At 62.0% G+C, this 16,625-nt stretch overlaps 2 protein-coding genes across 2 annotated transcripts; both read left to right on the forward strand.

The window, feature by feature from the left end:
• Positions 1–979: 979 nt before the first annotated feature.
• SPDYC (speedy/RINGO cell cycle regulator family member C) lies at positions 980–6,556 on the forward strand. Its single transcript, XM_062600810.1, is given in 9 exon segments — positions 980–1,009; positions 4,127–4,367; positions 4,526–4,584; positions 4,695–4,780; positions 4,968–5,112; positions 5,115–5,141; positions 5,638–5,685; positions 5,687–5,932; positions 6,368–6,556. Coding segments are annotated over 7 exon segments (756 nt in total). The 5' UTR covers positions 980–1,009; positions 4,127–4,171; the 3' UTR covers positions 5,882–5,932; positions 6,368–6,556.
• An 880-nt stretch (positions 6,557–7,436) lies between these two features.
• CAPN1 (calpain 1) lies at positions 7,437–16,608 on the forward strand (the record flags this gene model as incomplete). The annotated part of the gene is given in 24 exon segments (XM_062600807.1): positions 7,437–7,513; positions 10,020–10,296; positions 11,640–11,709; positions 11,873–11,931; positions 11,934–11,993; positions 12,219–12,352; positions 12,479–12,647; positions 12,925–13,008; positions 13,105–13,190; positions 13,319–13,393; positions 13,504–13,577; positions 13,580–13,663; positions 13,773–13,882; positions 13,884–13,952; positions 14,049–14,060; positions 14,228–14,332; positions 14,334–14,489; positions 15,164–15,241; positions 15,340–15,397; positions 15,619–15,683; positions 15,812–15,880; positions 15,996–16,074; positions 16,185–16,301; positions 16,445–16,608. Coding segments are annotated over 23 exon segments (2,244 nt in total), but the record flags the coding sequence as incomplete, so codon positions are not given.
• Between the last annotated feature and the right edge of the window lie 17 nt (positions 16,609–16,625).

The following is a 16,625-nucleotide window of genomic DNA, read 5'->3' on the forward strand; positions in this document are numbered from 1 at the left end:
CGGGGCGGGGGAGGTCACTTCCCTCGCTCCTCCATCCCCGCCCTCCTGCCAACGGTTTCCCCGCAAGGCCGGACTCTCCCTCCGTTTCTCCGTCTGCTCCCCCTTCCCCGGGCCGCCGCGGCTCCGGGAACGCCCGCCTCCCTCCTCACACCCCCCCTCCGCCGCCCCGCAGATGGTACGGCCCGAGCCGCCGTGCCCCCCCCCCCCCCCCCACACACACCCCGACGGCCTCGGCCGCCGTCCCGCTCCCGGGGGGCGGGAGCGGCAAGGGTCCCGTGGCTCCCTCTCATTGGCCAGCCCGCGCGGCGCTCCTCCAATCAGAAAAAAAAAAAAAGAAACGCCCCACCTCCCCGGCGCGGCGCTGGCCAATGAGGTGGCGGGGCAGCTGTTGCTAGGGGAGGGGCGGCAGGGTGATGAGTTGGGTTCGGTCTCACGAACGGCTCCGGCTCGGACGCCGCCGCCGCCGCCGCCGCCGCCTGAGGGGCGAGTTCGCGGCTGCCCGCGGCCGCAGCGGATTTCTGCCCCTAAACCGCCCACATTGGGCTATTTTGAGCCATTTCCGCGCCTTACAGACCCATGAGCAGCCTATGCGCCCCTATCCTATGGGCACGCGTCCTCTTCGCGGCGCTGCGTCCGCTCCCGTTTCCTCAAAACACCCCTCAAAAGAATTAAAAAAACCTCATTAAATTCGCCGCTTTCCACAAAAAAACAATCTCCGTTTACAGGCGACCCTACAACAAACACCCGCCCCCCGCCAGCCCCGCCCAGCCTATCAGCAACGCCCGCCCCGCCGCTCCGCCCCTCCGGTTGGCTGACACCGCCCACAAGTCCCGCCTCCCCGGCGATGACGGACAGCACCCCCGAGGAGGAGGAGGAGGAGGGAGGCGGGACTCTCCTCTGATTGGCCGGGCGCCGCCCGCCCGCAGCCTATAGAAGGCGCGGCCGGCGCGGGGGGCGGGTTCAGCTCGGCGCCTCCTCGTCTCCTCGCCCGCGCGCGCGCTCCGCTCAGGTGAGGGGTGGGGGGTAAAAAGGCGGGAAAAGCCGTTGGGGAGGCGCGCGCCCTCTAGGGGCCGTGAGGCGCCGGCGCGCGCTCGGGGGGAACCCGCCATCTCCCTCTGAGGTGGTTTTTTTCCCCCCCCTCTTTGCTTCCTCCGTGAGAGGAAAAATGGCCCCCCATGAGGTAAAGTTTACCCCCTTTCTACCTGTCGAAGGGGAAGGGGTGGAGCCCAGGTGCTGTGAGGTGACAAGAGCCCTGTAAACCCCCCCTGCTCCCCCATCATCATCTCTTTGTAGGGGGGAGCAGTGTGGTGGGATGATTTCTAGTGTTTTCTGCCGGTGGTGAGGGGAGTTGTGGCCTGAGTGGGTTTTAAAGGAGTGTGTGTGTTAGTGGGGGGTGAATCTGGCCTGTGTGGGTGGCCTGGCTCTGTCAATGTCTTTCCCTCCCACCCCCCCTTGTGCTGAGCCTTTGCTGCTCTTAAGCCTGACAAATGCAGCCCTTCTGTTGGGCTGGAAAGTAGCCTGTGAGGAAGGATAGAGGTGGGAACTGGGTCCTCCTCCTCCATGGTGAAAGCCTGAGCCCAAGTGAGCTTTTTGGGTGGAGGGAAGCCCCAAGATGGGGGTAAAAGCACCTCCTTCTTGTGGGTTGCAAGGAAATCCTTTCTTCTACCACATCTTTACCCCAAGATGAAGGCAAACGCAGCCAAGGGGGGGGGTTGTGATAGCAGTGCTGAAGGGTCCCAAGATGCAGAGGAGAAATATGGTGTGAAATCTCTCTATGCTTCCCCCTTCGATAGTTTGCAGGGAACTTGTTCATCTCCTTTCTTAGCATTGGTGCGGGGTTGCAACGGTGCAACCTGTGCTCTCTGATGTGGTGTCAAACCTCTGATTGAGCAAGTGGGGAAAAAAAGAGAAGAAAAAAAAAATAAAGAACCCTGCCAACCTACAAAGCAGCAAAGATTGGTGTTTGCTCTTAAAACTGAGGCAGGATGAGGCTGTAAACCAGCTGAGCGAGGAAGACCTGCCTCCAGCAGCACCTGTGCCCTCCCTGGTGGGTAAAATACCCTCCGTGCACGGCAAAGACCTACATGGCCTTTCATCTCGGGGTTAAACTCCCTCCTTAACCAAAAATCTGCTGTTCCCCGTGTTGGCACGGCGCGGGTCTGCCCTGAATTTTCCCCTCGCGTTGCTAAAAGGATCCCGTGGGAGCTGAGGGGGCTGATTCACCTCAAGCCGGGCTCTTGGGAAAGGTAAGAAAACAGAGCAAGGGAACCGAGATTAATGCTTTAGTCCTCTTGGATGGCTTGTGTTTCATCTGGTTGCTACGGGGACTTTCATCTACCAGGCGACAAGGTATTCGCTGGCTTTTTTTCGAAAACAAGTCTTTTTACTAAGTCAGAGTGATCCGTTGCCCTAACTTCCCTCCTTTTACACTGAGATAGGAGCTGCTCTATCCCCAAACTGTTGTTTTTGACACTTTACAGGGTATAAACTGAAATCCTGCAAGTCCTTCAGGGGTTTCCTTCAGTTTTTCCTTGTGTTGGTTATAAAGGGGTCGGATAAATCGGCTGCCGTCGGGAGGGAATATCGTTTTGGGGATCGCTTGACCACCTCGACACAAATGATGCTTCTCCAGGGGTCAAAAATTGGGAGCGGGGAGATGGGGAGACTCCTGCGGCTCTACAACCTCCCCGTTGCTGCCGGGAGATCGGATTTCCGAGGGAGAAGCTGCTCCTGTGGTGGAAAAGCTCTCCTGGCAATCTCGGCAAGCCGCTTTTGAGCGGTTTAAGGCGCTCTTTAAAATCACAGCGCGCGTCGGCGGTGCGTGCAGGGCTGATTTGTAGAGCCGGCTTCGATGTTTCACCTGAGCGTGCCCGTTTCCCTTCCTCCTGCGAGGTCCCGGCTGACCTACGTAGATATGTTCTCGTTGCCTTTTCTGTCGCAGCTGCTTAAAAAACGAGGGGGGGGAATACCCAAAGTGCTAAATAAAGGTGAGCAAAAAGGTTGTTTTGTCCAGGAACAGCGTGTTTAGATGCTGGCTTTAGACAGGGGCGAGGGTTGCTTGAACGGCTGCGATCAGCGAGGCGATGCAGCATTTATCGGAGCTGCCTGGGGAGCGTTTATGGCTGGGGGAGATCAAATTAAGCACTGTAAAACCTCTCGCAAAGCCTTGCTTTTTAAAAAAAACAAATAAATAAAGCTGCTTTTCTTTGGCTCCGGCGAGCCTAAGAGTGGTTTGTGTTTATTCAAGCGGCACCTCTGTTTCGGGGCTGGAGAAGGATATTTCCGTGGCGTTCTTGCGGCGCTGGGGGGAGTAGGAAGGAGTTAAGATTGCGTTTCGCTGAAACTACAGATGTTGTTTTCATCTTAGGGCCTGTTTCTTGTCCTAAAGCTAATTATTTAAAATAGCAGCTGTGGGAATATTAAATAGCAACAGAGCCCTCCGAGAGGAGTGAGAGAAACAGGTTGGCGGTGATTTACCTGCGGCTTTGAGCGCGTCTGCCTCAGTTCTCCGTCAAGGTCGCCCTTGTTACCCCATGGAAGGCAGGCGGAAGCTGCCCTTCCTGCTCGGATTGTCCAACCTTGCTTAAAATAAATTTTAGATTTTTTGCCCCGTTTTTGGCGCAGTCCGAAGCGCAGGGAAGGGGCTGAAGCCCTGCGGGAAGTAACGAGGGTGCGAACCGGGGCGTGCCGAGCGGTAGTGGCTTCCCAAGGCCGCCAGAGGGGCTGTAATTGCCTCGCTTCGTCAGGACTCATTTAACCGCCCGGACCTGTCTCCTTGACTCTGTTCTGAATAACTCGATTAAAAGCTGCTCGGTGCTTCCTGGTGGCCGCCGGCTTTTCAGAAAGCTTCTGAAAATGAAGCTGTTTGGTTAAGCGAGCGCCTGAAAACTTTCACTTTCGTGCTTGGGTCAAAACATCCCACCTGGTTTTGTGTTTTTTCTTGCCTACCTCTTCAGGCTTTGGTCAGCCTGCTTTTTTGGGGGGAAATTAGGAGATTTTTGGGCAGGGAAAGAGATCCGTTTCCCCTTCCGGAGGCCGCCAGGGCGAAGGGGTTGTCTCTGGGCCGGGGTGCGGGAGGCCGACGGGCGTCCCACGCCGTTGTCCCCTCTCGTCCCCCCCCCCACAGGACAGCGCCGAGCAGCCGCCTCCTCCTCCTCAGTCTGTCGCAGGGATGAAGCACACCCAGAGCGTCTCCCGCCTCCCCTCGGCGGTCACCCCCGGGGCGAAGCCGGCCAGCGGGAAGCCCCAGCACGGCGGCGCCGGAGCGGGCAGCCGGACGCGCGGCCCCGAGAGGGAACCTTCCCTGGCGCCCCGGCCGCCCTTCCACCTCCACCGCGAAGAGCGGGAAGCCTTCTTCAACCTCCTGGGTAAGAGCCGGCGCTCCGGAAGGAATCGCCCCGTAACGGTGAAAGCGACGGGGCGGTGACTCCCCGGGTTGGTTTGATTTTATTTTATTTTTTTATTTTTACCCTGAACGCGACGGGGCGGCGCATCCCCAGCCGTTTACCTCTCGCCTCTCTTGCAGAAGACGACGTGGTGCAGGAGTTCCTGTCGATGGACGTGTGCTACCGGATTTCGGATAAGGTTGGTGCCAGGCAGCGAGTTCCTTTTTTTTTTTTCTTTTTTTCCTGCTTTTTCTCCCCAGATTAGCCCCTTTTTTTTCCCGCTAAAACCACCGGTTTATTCTTCCCCAGTATCTTCTAGCAATGGTGCTGACGTACTTCAAGCGCGCTGGCCTGCCCACCAGCGAGTACACCAGGATGAACCTCTTCGCTGCCCTGTGAGTACTCGCCCGCTTGCCCGAAACGACCCAAATTTTGGCCGATTAACCCCCTCGACTCGCTTCAAAACGTCTCCTTACCCCAGCGGGAGCCTAACGCTCTGCTCCAAGTTGCCTTCGCCCCCTCCCGAAACGAGTCTGGCGCGCGCTCATCGCCCCCCCCCCCGGCCCCTTCTCCCGGCCGCAGGTACCTTGCTAACGACATGGAGGAAGACGAGGAGGAGTACAAGTACGAGATCTTCCCCTGGGCCCTCGGCGACGACTGGGCGGCAGCTCTTCCCCGCTTCCTCAAGCTGCGCGACAGCTTCTGGGCCAAGATGAACTACCGGGCACGGCCGTCAGCCGGCACTGCTGCGACGAGGTCAGCCCGGGCCCCCTCCCGCCCGCGCGGGGACGGGGCGAAGGGGCGCAAAGCCGGGGGAAAAGGGTTTCGGCGTCGGAACCGAGCTTAAACCCCCTCAAATACAGCGGTGACTGAGAGGACGGGATTTAAGTCCGGCTGCGAGGTCGGATCTTGGGGTTTGGGTTGTGGCTGGTGGTAGATTTTTTTTTTTTTTTTTTGCTGTTTCAATCGAAATTCGGTACCTGCTCTTGAAGCTTTGTTGCTTTCTGCTCAAACAATGATTTCCCGGCTCCAAACCCCCCAAATTCGGGCAAATCCGTAGGAGAAAGGCGGGAAAATGAGGGGTGATCCCGGCGCCCTCCGGCTTTGAAAGCCTCCGCTGCGGTCGGAGCCGCTAGACGCGCTTCCCGTGGGAGCTTCTAACGCCGTTCCGGTCACCGAAAAAATTACAAAATTAAAAATTGCCCCGAATTGTGGATTCTCCGTCCTGACTGCGGCTCTCCGGCGCTCGCAGGTCATGGCGAAGGAGCCGTCCCACTGGGCCTGGCTGCGCGAGCGGCCTCACCCACCACAGCGGGGCCACGCGGGGCTACCTGAGGGACGAGAAGGACTTCTTCCCCCGCGGCCCCGGCGTCACCCCTCCGAGCTGCCCCCTCTGCGCCTGCCGGCTGCCCGCTGACGAGGAGGAGGAGGAAGAGGAGGAGGAAGACGACGGCGGTCTGCGCCGCTGCCTGCCGACTGGCCTCGCGACTTGCTAATCCTCCCGCCGAAAGTCCCGCTGCGCCCGGTGGCCGCCTACCGCCTGCAGCGTGAGTGTAGCTGCCCCCTTCCCCACCGCCACCTCGTTAACGCCGAGGCTCCCCGGGCTAATTAACGATGCTTGTGGGGGGGGGGGGGAACAGCGGCCCTGAAACGGGCTCCGGGCGCCAGCCCCCCGGGCTTCTTCCAGCCGGTTGCTCGTAGCACCGTCAATATTGATTTTTTTCAACTTAAAAATCACCCCTGCTTGGCGAACGGCGCGGAATCGCCCTTCCGGAGGGTTTTCCCTATCGCTTTAGGGATCCCCGTATCCGTGGTTTTTTTCCTCCCGTGGATGTTTTCCCTCTATTTCACGGTGCTAAACGCTGCCCTGAACCTCGCGTGGGGTTTTTTTTTTCCCCCCACCTCCCTCCCCGGGTCAAAGCCCCGTTTCGGGAGCCGGGACGCCCCGGCGCCCGCCGACGTGCCGCCTCTCCGCTCCGCAGTGCTGCGGGAACCCGACGCCGAGCGCCGGGGCACCGTCCTCGCCTGGCCCTCCGTGGGATGACGCCGCCGGCCCGGCCGGATCGCCGCCCTTTTCCCGACGGAGCCGCGGTCGGCGCTGCTCGCGGAACGTCCGTGGGGCTTTTTTTTTTTTTCCTTTTTTCCCCCCTTTCCTCCTCTCCGAGCACTTTATGGACTCGCTCTGACCGCGTGAGCGGGTGCGAACGGGCGATAACGAAGTATTTAAATGTAATTATTCCCGCTAGTGCCGCGGTGATGCGGATGTGCCTTACGTGTGTGCGTGCGTGTGCGGAAAAACGGGGGCGGGGGTGGGGAAAATACGGTGGATTTGTGTGGAAATTGCTGGATAACACTAATAAAAGCGTCCGGGAAAAGCTACCAGCTTGGCTTCTGTCCCGATTCCTGCGCTTAGAAGCCGGGCCGAGCGCCGGAGGCGATCCGCGCTGGGAGCGGGGATCCCTCGAGGGCGGGAAGGGGACGCGGAAAGGGAAAAGAGGGGAAAAACTTGGATTTGTGGCCTAATTGCTCTTTGTTTTCGCTCCTCAGCGACCGCCTCGTTCTCCCTATCGTCCCGAAAAACGTGGGGGAAGGGGGGCTCCGGCGTCCGGTGCCCGTGGGGGGAGCGCGGCGCGGCTCCGGCCGCCCCTCGCGCCCTTCCGTAACCCGCGGCCGTTTCTTCCCTTTCCCTCTCCCGAGCGGCGGGACGAGCCCGGAGCCGGCGCCCAGGTAGGGAGCGGGATCCTGCGAATCCGCTTGCCGGAGGGAGGGGAAAAGCCGGGAACGCTGTTGCAATGCGGATGGGGAAAGGGGGGAAAAAAAGAATCTGCAGCAGCCGGAGACGGGGGAGCGAAAGGCGGAGTCGCCCCGGCGCCGGTTCGGTTACAGACCCCCAGCAGCGGCGCTCTGGGGGGGCTCCGAGCCCCCGGCTCTTTCCTCCGGGCGTTTTTATCCAAACTTTTCCCCCTCCCGGCAGGCAGCTCCGAGGGAGGAGTTGCGCAGGGAGGAGTCTGCGGCGCTGGAGGGAGGGGGGGGGGGGAGGTTACGCGCCGGCCTCGCCTTCCTGCTCAAGGAAAGACTTTTTTTATTTTGCCCAAACACAGCGAGTTTCGGACTCCGACCCCGGAGAGGTACGTGCGTCCCCCCCCCCCCGGAACGCCGCTCCGATCCCGGAGCCGAGCGGAAGAGCCGCGCTCGGCCGAGGAGGGGGGGGGAGAGCGGCGAGCGAGGGCGGTTTTATTTCTTTTTTGGGGAGGCGACAGAGCCGGGCGGCGCTTCCCCTCTCGCCGACTTGTTGCCAGTTTTTGCCCGGGAAGCTCTTACGCAACCTGCCCCCGCGCTGCGGGAGGGAGGGTGACAACAGAAAACCCCTTTTTTTTCCCCCGATTTCTCCCCGCTCCTCGTTCCCGCAGCCGAGGAGGAGTCGGAACCCCTCCAACTCCCTCCTCCGCCCCGCTACGGAGTTGGGGTCACACCGCCCCTGCTCCGTTCCCCGGAAGGGTTACGACAGCCACCAAACTGTTTTTTTCCTCTTTCCCCCTCAAAACGCTGCTTTTCCCCCTCTCCTTGGCGTCGTTATTAATTATTTTTACTGCTCGTTTCATTTTTTCGCCTGCCCCGACGAGCCGGCGCGCTAGGCCCGAAGCCGGAGCGGGGGGAGGAAACGCGGCGCCCGTCCCGCCGCACCTGCCCGCGCCGCGAGGAGCCGCTCCCCCTCTCCCCGACGGAGCCGGGGAGCAGCAGCTTTCAAAGAGTTTTCTTTTTATTATTATTTTTCCCCTTTCCGTCCCCAAAACGAAGCCGCTCGCGGGCCCCTTCCCCGCTCGGAGCCGCAGGTGCCGAACGTGGACGTTTCCCTCCCACCGCCGTCGCGTGGGTGGGGGGGGGGGAAGCTGCGACTTAAGCGGCTTCTCCCGGCGTGTTCCCTAAAACGCTCCCTGTCTCCGGGAAGCGCGTTAGCTCCTGCGTGCCCGCCGGTCCCGAGGAGAAAGCTCGTTAACCGGGAGCTCGCTAACGAGGAAGCGCCGTCCGCCGGCGCCGCGGGAGAAGCCGTTACCCCCAGTACCGCTCGCGCCCCAAAAGGCTCCTTAGGGGCCGTCAGGGAGGGAGCGGAGCCCTCCGCTCGCTTTTTTTGGGGGAGTGGTTTCCAGCACTGCTTTTTTTTTTGGGGGGGGGGGGGGGGGGGGGAGACTATGGCTCTAATTAAGCAGCTCCTAATTAAGCCTCTCCCAGGGCAAACGGGGGCCGCGTCCCCGAGGCCGATGCCCGGAGCGCAGGCGTGGCCGCAGCTCGGGAGCAGAGCGAGGCGCTGACTCAGCCCCGCGCTCCTCGCCCGCCCCGGGGTTGGGGGTGGGGGGGGGGCTGTTCCCAGGCGGCACCCGCTGCCCTTTTGGGTCCTTTTTTCCACCCCCCCCCACCTCGTTCCCACTGGATTCGCGTCCTCGGCGTTCCCAGCGCGGGATTTGGCTCCTTCCCCCCTAGCGCCCGCTCTGCCCGGCGGGGTTAAATGAGCCTCTGATCCGAGCGCGGGCCGCGGCCCGGCCTGGAGGCGTTCCTCTCCTCCGGGCTCGACGTTCCTGACCTTCCCGCTCTCCGGAATCCCCTCCGGTCACGGCCGGCCCCGCGCCGAAACTGGGGCCTTTCCGCCCACCCGGAAAAGGGGACGGCAGGCGTCTGGTTTTCCTCGCTTTCGGGGGGGGGGGGGGGGGGGAGGGGGACACACGCTCTGTCGGATCGTCGTCGGCTCTGCCAGCGCCACATTTATCTGACCCAAACGTGGCAGTTTTGGGGGTTTTCCCACCCCCTCCCCCCCCCCCCCGTTTTCCTCTTTGGTTCCGGATCGCGCGAGCCGGCTCCGCTTCCCTGGCCGCTGACCGCGTCCCCGCGCCGGGAACGCTGCCGTTTCGGGGAGGGGGACGACGGGAAACGGCCTCGGCGACCCTTCAACGGACCCGAATCCTCCCCAAATCCGCTGCTTTAATTCTTCCCTCCTCCCCTTTTCCAGGCGGAGCAGCTCGCTGGGCGGGAACGCGTCGCGTTGGCGGCGTTTGCCTCCCCGAACGTGCCGCAGCTCGAGGAACGCCGTTACGGACCCCAAAACAGCGCCGAATCCTCCCAAATTAGTTAAAAAAAAATCCGCCAGTTTAACTTCTTTTTCCTCTCCCTTTTCCAGGCGGGAGAGCGGCCGGAGACGGCGGAAGAGCTCGTCGCGAAACGGCGTTTGCGTCCCAAAACGGGGCGCGCGGGGAGCGCCGCTGTTGGGGGGAGGGGGGAGAAACCCTTGCTGTGACCGCCGAACAGCCCCAAACCTGCTGATTTTAACCTCGTTTTTCTCCCCCCCCCCCCCCCACACACACACACCTTTTCCAGGCGGGAGAGAGCGGCGGAGACGATGGAAGAGCGTGTCGCGTCGACGGCGTTCGCGCCCGAACCGCAGCTCTCGAAGAGCTCGACCGCGGTGGTTTCGGGGAGGGGGGGAGGCTCCAAAAACCCCCCTGAAACAGCTCAGAACCCCCCGAACCGGCTCCAACCCCCCCACCCCGAAATAGCTCCAAAACCCCCCAAACCAGCTCCAACCCCTCCCGAAACGGCCGTTTTTTATTATTATTTTGTGTTTTTTTAACCCCGTTCTCGCAGGCGGGCGGCGATGGCGGAGGAGCTCATCGCGCCGGTGTACTGCACGGGCGTCTCGGCGCAGGTGCGGAAGCAGCGGGCCAGGGAGCTGGGCCTGGGGCGGCACGAGAACGCCGTCAAGTACCTGGGGCAGGACTTCGAGGGGCTGCGCGCCGCCTGCCTGCGCGGCGGCTCGCTCTTCCGCGACGACGCCTTCCCGCCCCACGCCGCCTCGCTCGGCTTCAAGGAGCTGGGGCCCAACTCCGCCAAGACCTACGGCGTCACGTGGAAGAGGCCCTCGGTGCGGTGCGCGCGCTGCGTGCGTGTGCGGGGCGAGGGGGGCGGGGGGAAACGCTTCTTTTCGGAGGCTCCGCTCGCCGTTTTCGCTGTTAATTAACCGTTTTCTTCCCCCCCCCCCCCCCGCCACGATCACACACAGAGGGGAGCGGCGGCTCGGGTCGAGCGGCTGAATAATCGCCGTAGTTACGGGCAGATTCGGACGGGTTTGGGGCTCCCGGTGGCGGGTGATAATAATTGAGGGGGCGGCGCTGGGGGTTTGGGTGATTCCGGTGAGATTAGGGTGATTTTGGGCTCCCGGTGGCGGGTGATAGTAATTGAGGGGGCGGCACTGGGGGTTTGGGTGATTCTGGTGAGATTAGGGGTGATTTTGGGGCTCCCAGTGGCAGATGATGATAATTGAGGGGGCGGGCACTGGGGGTTTGGGTGATTCTGGTGAGATTAGGGGTGATTTTGGGGCTCCCAGTGGCAGATGATGATAATTGAGGGGGCGGCACTGGGGGTTTGGGTGATTCTGGTGAGATTAGGGGTGATTTTGGGGCTCCCAGTGGCAGATGATGATAATTGAGGGGGCGACGCTGGGGGTTTGGGTGATTCCGGTGAGATTAGGGGTGATTTTGGGGCTCCCGGTGGCGGGTGATAGTAATTGAGGGGCGGCACTGGGGGTTTGGGTGATTCTGGTGAGATTAGGGGTGATTTTGGGGCTCCCCGGTGGCGGGTGATAGTAATTGAGGGGGCGGCGCTGGGGTTTGGGTGATTCCGGTGGGATTAGGGGTGATTTTGGGGCTCCGGTGGCGGGTGATAGTAATTGAGGGGTCGGCGCTGGGGGTTTGGGTGATTCCGGTGGGATTAGGGGTGATTTTGGGCTCCTGGTGGCAGATGATGATAATTGAGGGGGCGGCGCTGGGGGTTTGGGTGATTCCGGTGGGATTAGGGGTGATTTTGAGGCCCCCAACGGCGGGTGATGATAATTGAGGGGGCGGCGCTGGAGATTTGGATGATTTTGGCTGGGATTAGTGGTGATTTTGGTGCTCCCAGTGGCAGATGATGATAACTGAGGGGGCGGCGCTGGGGGTTTGGGTGATTCTGGTGGATTAGTGGTGATTTTGGGGCTCCCGATGGTGGGTGATAATAATAATTGAGGGGTCGGCGCTGGGGATTTGGGTGATTCCAGCGAGATTAGGGGGGAGCGGGCGCGACGGCGAAAAGCCGAGCGGGAAGCGGCGGCGCTTCGCAGCGGGATCGGGTCGGGCTCCCAGATATCGGCGGTTTGGGTTGTTTTTTGCTTATTTATTTCACTTTTTTTTCCCCTCCTCCTCCGGTCTCGGCGGCGTTTCCGCCTCGCAGGAGCTGTGTCCTCGCCCGCAGTTCATCGTGGACGGAGCCACGCGCACCGACATCTGCCAGGGAGCGCTGGGTAGGGATCCGCCGCGCGGCTCGGGGAGGGAAAAGCGGGATTCCAGCCCGGATCCGCCGGCGGCTTCGGCACGGGGGGTTTTTTTTTTGTTGTTTGTTTTTCCTCCCGGATGACGGGTTTTTTTTTTGTTTTTTTTTTTTTTTTTGCCGTTCCCTCGCCGCAGGCGACTGTTGGCTGCTGGCCGCCATCGCCTCGCTGACGCTCAACGACTCCATCCTGCACCGCGTGTGGTGCCGCACGGGCAGAGCTTCCAGCACGGCTACGCCGGCATCTTCCACTTCCAGGTGAGCCGAGAGCTCCGGCCCGACCCGGAGCGCGGAGGCCGAGCCGCGGGAACGGCCGGAGACGACCGCGCCGCCGCCGATCGTCGCGCCGGGGGGGGGGGCTCGTTCCTCCCCGCGGCGGCCGGTGGCTCTCCGGGGAATCCCACGGGGCTGGGGGGATCCCGGCGGCCCCCCGATGCATCCCACCTCGCTTTTCCCCCCCCTCCCACGCCGCCGCCGCGGCAGATCTGGCAGTTCGGGGAGTGGCTGGACGTGGTGGTGGACGACTACCTGCCCACCAAGGACGGCAAGCTGCTCTTCGTGCACTCGGCCGAGGGCTCCGAGTTCTGGAGCGCGCTGCTGGAGAAGGCCTACGCCAAGTGAGGAGGAGCGGGAGAAGGGGGCAGGGGGAAGCGCTTTGTTTAGGGAGAAAAAAACCCCCCCAAAACCCCCCGAAACCCACCGATTCCGGCGGGCGGGGGGGGGGGTGTCGCTTTCTCCGCCAGGGTGAACGGCTGCTACGAGGCGCTCGCGGGCGGCAGCACCTCGGAAGGCTTCGAGGACTTCACCGGCGGCGTCACCGAGTGGTACGACCTGCGCAAGCCGCCCGCCGACCTCTTCCGCATCATCCTCAAGGCCCTCGAGCGCGGCTCCCTGCTCGGCTGCTCCATCGACGTGAGCTCCCGCCCCTCCCTCTACACGCGGATATTTTTTTTTTTTTTTTCCGGTCCCGTATCATAAACGCATCCCTTTTATTCCTATATTTTTTTTCTGTTTTCCACCCCGCACACACGCGTTTCGGCGCGCCGGAACGCCGCCCGTTTTCCGCCGCCCGTTTTCTGCTGCCCCCTTCATGTTTTTGGCTTTTTTTTTTGTATGTTTTGTTTTTTTTCTCCCCCCCCCCGCCGATCCGGGCGTTCGGCGCCTCCGACGCGCCCTCGTTTCCTCCCAGATAACGAGCGCCTTCGACATGGAAGCGGTGACCTTCAAGAAGCTGGTGAAGGGGCACGCCTACTCGGTGACGGGCGCCAAGCAGGTAAGAACCGGCTGCTTCTTTGGGGGTGAAAAACCCCGATTTTGGGGTCGTCCCCCCCCCCCCTCAAAGAGGAACCCGCCGGGCGCCGTTCCGCAGATCAGCTACCGCGGCCAAGCCCTGGGCCTCATCCGCATGCGCAATCCCTGGGGAGAAGTGGAGTGGACCGGCCCCTGGAGCGACAAGTGAGCGCGCCCGCGGCGCTTCGTTAGCGGGCCGTAATTAAATGAGCGGCCGCGGCGGCTCCCGCAGGTGCGTTTTTTTTTTTTTTTAATTATTATTATTACTTTTCCCCCGTATTCCGTCGCCGCAGCTCGTCCGAGTGGAACGCGGTGGAGCCGGCGCTGAGGCAGCAGCTCATGGTTAAGATGGAAGACGGCGAGTTCTGGTGAGCGCCGGGAAACGAGGAGGCGGAAAAGGAGCCGGGGTGAGGGGGGGGGGGGGAGGCGAATAAAACACAACCCCTCGCGCCGGCTCGAGCCGTCGGCCTTCCGCCAGGATGTCCTTCCGGGATTTCCTGCGGGAATTCACCCGCCTGGAGATCTGCAACCTCACCCCGGACGCCCTGAAATCCACAAGTTCCGCAAGTGGAACACGAAGCTCTACGACGGCACGTGGCGGCGCGGCAGCACCGCCGGGGGCTGCCGCAATTACCCGGGTACGGAGAGAGCGGGCGCTGCCGGGCCGGAAAAAAACGTTCCGAGGCTTCAAACTTGGGTGCGAATCCGACTCTTTTTGCTCTTTTTTTTCTTCCCCTCCCTCCTTAGCCACGTTCTGGATAAACCCCCAGTTTAAAATCCACCTGGAAGAGGTCGACGACGCCGACGACGCCGACGCCGGGCGCGAGGCCGGGTGCAGCTTCCTGCTGGCGCTGATAGCAGAAACACCGGCGCAGGGAACGCCGCTACGGCAAGGACATGGAGACCATCGGCTTCGCCGTCTACGAGGTAACGGCCGCGCCGGAGCCGGAGCCGGAGGAGCCGCCGCCGCCGCGGCCTCACCGCCCGCCGCCGCGGCCTCACCGCCCGCCGCCTCTTCCGCAGGTCCCCCCGGAGGTGGGTACCGACCCCCCCCCCCCCCACAAGTGCCGCTGCCTTCGGAGAGGTGAAAAACAGGGAAAACGTTCCGGAGTTTTTTGTTTTTTTTGTTTTTTTTTTTTTTTTAATCGGTTTTGTGGGGTTTTCCCCCCCCCCCTCCCCCCCCCCCCCCCCCCGCCCGGCAGCACGTGGGTAAAGCGGGAGTCCACCTCAAGCGGGGATTTCTTCCTGGCCAACGCGTCGCGCGCGCCCGCTCCGAGCAGTTCATCAACCTGCGGGAAGTGAGCACGCCGGTTCCGGCTGCCGCCGGGCGAGTACGTCGTGGTGCCGTCCACCTTCGAGCCCAACCGCGAGGGCGACTTCGTGCTCCGCGTCTTCTCCGAGAAGAGAGCCGGCACCGAGTGAGCGGCTCCTCCCCGCCCCGACCCGCGCGCTCCCCGCCTCTTAATCCGGAGTCGGGCCGGATTCTTCTCCCCTCTTCCTTTCCCCAAACTTGGATTCTTCTCCCCTTCCTCCCCCGAATCCGGATTCTTCTCCTCTTGCTCCCTCCTTCTCCGCTGATCCGGATTCTCCCGCCTCTGAATCCAGATTAGTCTGGATTTTTCTCCCCTTTTCCTCCCTCCAAATCCAGATTCTTCTCTCCTTCCTCCTGATCCCGATTCTCTTCACCTGCCCCTGCCAGTCCGGATTCTCCCCCATCTGATCTGGATTCAGTCTGGATTCTTTCCCTTCTTCCTGCCCCCCCCCCCCCCCCAAATCTGGATTCTCTGCTCTTCCTCCTCTCCTTCCCCTTCCTCCTCCGAATTCGGATTCTTCTTCTCCCCTTCTCCTCCCCCAAATCTGGATTCTTCTCTTGCACTTCCATTCCGCACTCATCCCCATCTTCTTCCCCTCTCTTCCCCCTCCTCCCCCTCCCAATCCGATTCTCCCTTCTCCGCAAGGGAAATGACGACAGATCGAGGCGACCTAGCCCCTGCCCGCACAGTGAGCGCTGAGCGTGGCGCCGAGGCGGATGCGCCGGGCCGCAGCCCCCTTCCCTGCTCCCACGGGACTTCGTTCCCTGCTCCCACGGGACTTCGTTCCCTGCTCCCACGGGATTTTGTTCCGGGTTTCTCCTCTTCCCTCCCCAGAAAGTGCTCTCCGAAAGCGAGATCGACGACAACTTCAAGCAGCTCTTCAAGCAGCTGGCGGGCCGGTAGGTGCCGCGCGGGGCGGCCGCGGCGCTCCGCTCCGCTCCGCTCGCTGCCGGCGAGGAAAACGCCGGGATTTTCCCTCATTTTTTTTTTTTTTTCCCCAGGATATGGAAATCAGCGTTAAGGAGCTGCAGACAATCCTCAACAGAATCGTAGGAAAACGTGAGCGCCGCGAGGGTTTTATCCCCCCCCCCCCCCCCCCGCCGCTTCATTTTGGGGGTGGGATCATGCTTCCCTGCATCCCGACGGAAATCCCGCATGGAGGGGGGGGGGGGGGAGGAAAACCCCCACCCGGAGCGGGATTTTTTTTCGGGAAGCTCCGTAAGGAGGCGGCCGTTAACGGCCTCCCCTTTGCTCCCCCCCCCCCCCCCCCCCCGCCGCAGATAAAGATCTCCGGACCAAGGGCTTCAGCGTGGAGTCGTGCCGCAGCATGGTCAACCTCATGGATGTATCCTTCGCCTTGGGAAGCGGGAACGGCGGGATGGGGGGGGCGCGGCGGCGGGATGGGGGGGGGCGCGCGGCGGGAGAGGCCGCCCGTCGTCTTCCTTAACCCCCCCCCCCCCCTCCTTCCCGCAGAAAGACGGAAACGGGAAGCTGGGGCTGGTGGAATTCAACATCCTGTGGAACCGCATCCGGAATTACCTGGTGGGGGGGCGCTCGGGGCCGCCCCGCTTTGCCGGGACGGCACTTCCGGAGGGAGGCGCTGGAAAATCCCCCCCCCCCCCCTCCACGATCCGCTCCCTTCTCCCTCTTTTTCCAGGCGGTTTTCCGGAAGTTCGACCTGGACAAGTCGGGCAGCATGAGCGCCTACGAGATGCGGCTGGCGCTGGAGGCCGCAGGTGCCGCCGCGGCCGGAGGCGACGGAGCCGCGCGGCCGCTCCGGGCGCCGTTCCCGCCTTCTCCCTGGATTTCTTCGGATATAAATATATATATATTTATATTTTAACAGGTTTTAAGCTGAACAAGAAGCTCCACGAGCTCATCATCACCCGCTACGCGGAGCCGGACCTGGCCCTCGACTTCGACAGCTTCGTCTGCTGCTTGGTGCGCCTGGAGACCATGTTCCGTGAGTGCCTTTTCCCGGCTCCGGTTTTCCTCGCGGCCTTCCAGCGGGCGGGATGGTTTGGGAAGAAATAAATAAAATTCCATGTTATTCCCCCCCCCTTCCTCCGCTTTTTTTCCCCCCCCTTCCTCCCGCTTTTCCCACAGGGTTTTTCCAAGCGCTGGACGCGGATAAGGACGGAGTCGTCGCCTTCGATTTGCTGAAGGTACCGCGGGGGCTTCGCCGCGGCTCCGGGCGCCGCTCGGCCCCGCTCTCACCTTCGCCCCTTCTTCCTCCTCCTCCTCTCCTCCTCCTCCTCCTCGCCAGTGGCTGCAGCTCACCATGTTC

Source organism: Rhea pennata, assembly GCF_028389875.1.
Source record: "Rhea pennata isolate bPtePen1 chromosome 35 unlocalized genomic scaffold, bPtePen1.pri SUPER_35_unloc_2, whole genome shotgun sequence".
NCBI classification, from domain to species: Eukaryota; Metazoa; Chordata; class Aves; order Rheiformes; family Rheidae; genus Rhea; species Rhea pennata.